This window comes from Temnothorax curvispinosus, unplaced genomic scaffold, assembly GCF_003070985.1.
Source record: "Temnothorax curvispinosus isolate PA1 unplaced genomic scaffold, ASM307098v1 QBEX01000209.1, whole genome shotgun sequence".
In the NCBI taxonomy this organism is placed as follows: domain Eukaryota; kingdom Metazoa; phylum Arthropoda; class Insecta; order Hymenoptera; family Formicidae; genus Temnothorax; species Temnothorax curvispinosus.
Genome location: NW_020209989.1, coordinates 176,765 through 181,726, shown reverse-complemented (window position 1 = coordinate 181,726; position 4,962 = coordinate 176,765). Strand labels below are relative to the sequence as shown.

The 4,962-nt window shown below is 38.4% G+C and overlaps 1 protein-coding gene across 1 annotated transcript in view; it reads left to right on the top strand.

Moving 5' to 3' along the window:
* The first annotated feature begins 615 nt into the window (after positions 1-615).
* LOC112466327 (meiotic recombination protein W68) overlaps positions 616-4,962 on the top strand; it is a 5,746-nt gene continuing 1,399 nt past the window's right edge. Inside the window, exons 1-3 of the mRNA XM_025034417.1 lie at positions 616-649; positions 4,197-4,284; positions 4,386-4,921. Coding sequence (XP_024890185.1) covers positions 616-649; positions 4,197-4,284; positions 4,386-4,921 — 658 coding nt within the window. The remainder of the gene's footprint in view (positions 650-4,196; positions 4,285-4,385; positions 4,922-4,962) is intronic.

Below are 4,962 nucleotides of genomic sequence, written 5' to 3'. Positions count from 1 at the left end.
TTTAGTCTCTGGTGGCTTTAGTGGATTTTTTACGAAATTAACGTGCAATTGATAAGGTAAGGTAAGCGACCTTCAGAGCAATGTGGAATTCCCATTTTTTGTTTTAATTGGCGACTGACTCGTTATGATCGAACCAGTTTCCCTGGTATAACAAACCTACACTTAACACGTCCGAGATCTGTGGCACGCGTAAAGACGGCTTTTGAGAGGATCGCAACAGTTTCTGTCGCCTTATTTGCCTCAGGCGCATCGCCGACAAGTCGTCGAACTTTTTATAACACACTCTTCCGACTTGGTCTTTCATCTGTAACCCCTTCTTTTTTTTCAATCAAAGATCCTTCGTCTTCTTTTAATTTTTTTATCTTTGATTTACCTCTATCTGTATAAAATACACTTTCCTCTATCCAATTTTCATTTATTTTTCCTACTCTTATCTCGCTCTCCCAACTTCTTCCTATTCGTCATTTTCTCCATCCGTCGGCATCCTTGAGACGCCACGTTCGGTTTCTTTTCTTCTCGGTATAACCATGAAAACATTTGACGTGTAATAAGGCGACGCGTCGAGTAGAGGCTAAGATCTTATTTAGCCCCGAGCACTGGCCTGTTATTAAAGGAATGCTGAATTTAAGGGAAACGAAAGTGCTCGTTAGGTGATTACGCGCGGAAGACGCGTATCAAATTGGTACGTAATACCAATCATACCTTCGCACGAAACCATTTTCTTCATCGTTCCGTCGTCTTGAAATTGGCGCATCTTTCCAAAGGATTTTAATTGATTTGTATCTAAAAAAAAAAAACGCAATTTTGAGATACGGTACGTCATTAAAGGCCGCGTCTTGGTATCTTTATATAATTAAATAAAGTTTAAAATTACGTTTATTTTTTAGAAATATTTTTTTACCTCAAATCACCGGTAGTCTCAATCAAGTCCTCGATGAATCGTTTAAACGACATCACGTGACGATAGTCGTTTTAGTGTTTTAGACTTTCCCAAGCTCACGTTTAAGTCAAGTACCGCACGTCAAACCCTCTTTATAGTGTGTGAACACGGTGGTCGCTACAATAACGTTGTTCGATCCCTCGAAAACCGCGGCGCGTTCAAGTAGTCTCGATAAGTGCACTTCGAACGATCAATCGTTCACGCCTGTATCGGTAAAACTAGGAAATTCCCTTCGTTCTGAAAGTTAAGCCGTTGCTTTGAACTCAGTCGGGCATGCTCGGTAACATTCTAATAAATAGGACAATTTGTTGTTTCTTTTGTTATATGTACATAATTAATGTAAATATATCGAATACCAGGAGATAGTAACTTTAACTAGCAGTCACCCTTCTGACTTTTTCTACTCCAAGTCTGTACGTTAGGCAATGTCCCGCTGTTTCGCAGCCGCGTTCTCCACCGTCTGGACAAATTCGATGCTATCTCCGAAAATCGCCTTGAATGTACCAAGACGCGAATAAAGGAACGACAAGAGATCCGATCTCTTGACGTCGCCGATTGGAAAAACCTCGACTGTTACGATTTTCTGAATAGATTCGAGCTTCGAACATCGTTTACTTGCAGCGTCTATTCGTGGGCATTTAGGTCTTACTTAATCGCAGAATGCCTGGTGTATCGGGTTTCGAAAATCCCTGACCTCAGTATAAGGAAACTGGTTGACATGCGACAGGTATTTTCCAGAGTTGATCGACTATATTTAGTTTCGTGCGAATTTAAATCGAGGGGGGATATTTGAAGCCGAGAAGATTATCGCGGTATTGAAATCCATAGAATTTCCTAGTCAACTGTCCCTCCACAACTTCATTTCCATTCTTGTAAATCGATAAACCGGAAGTCACAGAATTCGACAGGTACTCCGCGTACGGGTGCTTTTAATACTCGGTGGCATGATAAAATATTTCTATGTCTTTTTTTCTTGCCGGCAGGCGTCCAATTTCCTTCGTGTTCGCGCGCAAATGCAAAAGGGATTATTACCTTGGCGAGGTAGATCGAGTGCATACGCGTGAGATTTCGTGAATATCTAATCTCGTGCGATTCTTCCTTCTTCGTCGCGTATCCAACTGACATTTTAAGGACGTGCCGACGACGCGTGTTGGTTTATATACGGGCTATTTGAGGGCTGGCGAGGGCATTCTTAGGGCTGTTTCTCCACTGTGCTCGTTGCACAATGTAACACTATCCCCCTTTGTAACAGCGCAGCCTTGGAGTGTCTTTAATGCGAAACCGAGCATGCTAGCCGCCCTGCATTATTTTTTCATGAATAATCCCGTTATGAGCATCTAAGAGGCCGGAACTTTAAGGTGGTGTTTCACTTTTGTTCGCGTGTATGAGCTTGTCAATGCGAATTCGCAGACATTCTTTTTAATTTGTCCAGAATTTTACGAGATGAATTTTCCCAAGTTAATCAATTTGCGTCAAATCGTTTGTTGTCTCTGAAATATTTTGGCACACGTTAGATATCATAGTTGCTCGTTAATATTCATTGTCCCTCCGTTTGCAAAAGTGTTGGAAACCCAGCGCATGTCACGGATTAGGGAAATTTATGTAGGATAGAACCCTAGTCGATGATCGTTATTTCCATTTTTGTCACAGTAGTGTTTCGCATGAATCGGCCGTAATTTTGGAATATATGTTCTACGTTTACCTGACTGACACATTGTACGTGTATACATTATTCGAACGATTCTTAAATCTTTATAAAAATAATTGTTTTATAAGTATAATTGATTTTTTAAAAGAAGCTATGGATTTCAATTCGGAAATGGCTAATTTTGGTCACGCTCGCCTTCCGGACGGCTTCCTATTAAAGCAGTAGCGAATGCACGCCGAATTTCGTTACAATCGAACGTTTTGCAGTAAGGGGTGTGTGTTTCGCGCTCACAATAAGTCCCTGAAGTGTCTTTAGCACGTACAGTAGCGCGCCGTTCAATGGTCGGTGCTCACAAATGCGCAGCGGGGTGTCCGGGGTCTCTCTCGAGATTCGCCACTTCGATATGAATGTCGGTGATCGGGAGAAAAATTAATGTCTACTCCGTCACGGCTCCGAACGAGCCCTCGCGGTCAATACTTTACCTCGTGGATCGGGACCTAATATGTTTATTGCTGTGAGAATGTCGGCCTCGGATAGGTAGTAGATTTTTATCTGCCAGCGCCTTTTAACTCGTCTCTCGTAACATTCAACGACGACAAAAGCGTATCCGGATTCCCTCTCCGTTTGATTCGGCTTTCGTTGAATCTAATGACTTTCGGTGTTGCAATTTTTCATACCGCTACAGTAGTTCGCCCGATATTTGTGGAACGTTAAATAGGCGCTTTTACGTAAATGTCTAATTAATGCAAACAAAAGCGGGTGGGGTATACAAATCAATTCCTGATTTATTCTTTATCAATAGAACGAATTAAATTACCAAATAACTTCTTTGTGAAATATTTTTGTAATACGATACATATATGCATATAAATAAATATAAATTAACGAATGCGTTATCATCATGAGTTATGAATATCTGCTGCATATGCTTTTGATTAATTATATCAAGATAATATTCGAGTGCATTAATTAATTGGATATCAAATTGGTTATTGATATTTCTTATTTTTTTCAAAAACAAAATTTTCAGAAATGCAAATTATTTTTTGTAGGATCATTCCATGTATAATATATTATTTCTCTATGATAAATTATTAGGTTGTTTTACCATTAAGAAGTCCTGCAAGTCTTTTTTGCAATTCCAAATTCGATAGTAGTACTTAATAGTTATAAATTGAACAGAAGTATAATAAAAACTTCTATAAAGCAGCGGCAGGCAATTATATTTATTCTGCAAAATAATAAAATAAATTGTATATAAGACAGTATATATTTTTTTCTTTTTTCTTTCATAGTTCTATCGATAGAAACGGTCTCTATACAAGGTTATAGGTCTGCTTTGCGCAAGCTGAAGGCATCTGTTGGGTTAAAGAAGAACTAAAACTGGGGTTATTGATCTTAAAAGATATTAACTATACAACACCGAGTGAATAATTATAAATAATTAATTGGTTTTATTTTCTTATTTCTCTCACTTTTCTGCAGAAGCATTCTCCATAGAGTGATATACCATAAAAATAAATAATGAAAAATATATGAAACTAATATTCATTTATTATATTTTTCTTGATTTAGACAAAATGCAAAAGGCAAATAAAAAATTTCGTGGGCAAACAATCGCGTCAACCGCCAATCAATTTTTGAGCGCTCAAGAGAAATATATTAAAATACCGATAGTCGACAATAAAGAGTTAAGGTAAAATATTCAGAGCTATATTTTTTTATTACTCGCAAATAAGTTGACTTATATAACTCGTTGCATCAATCATTATCCATTTTTTTTGCGTGTGAACTTAGGAAGGATTTAATCGCGCGCATTGAAGCTGTTACGCTGAAAATAATAGAACATATATCTACCGGACAGGCACCGTACATATCGTACTTTAGCGACCAAAATGTTATTTCAAAATCCAGCGTACGTGAAGAGAACGTTTATCCAGAATGCTCAGTCGATCCTCGAACGAAAACGATGTCCTTCAACGATAACTTAACTGATTTTGCCGAAGAGCAAGAAGCAGATGATGGAGATAATCCTAAAAATCCTAAAAATCCTAAAAATTCTAAAAATCCTAAAAATCCCAAAAATCCTAAAAATTCGGGAAAGACAATCGTCGATTTCGCGGTGAAAAGCAGCAGAAATAAATTTGTTCTAATGGTAGTACTAATGGCCGAGGCTCATCGTTTGCTGTTAACAAACACGGCTAAGACCAGACGATCATTTTATTACGATCTGAAGAATGAGACCACCGACGATTTGGTACCTAATCAAAGATACGTCGATCGTACGTTGAACGATGTCGCTAATTTATTAGAATGCGCGCCATGGGATTTGAGTGAGTTTGCCAAATACTACTTAATTAGGAGGACTGTATAT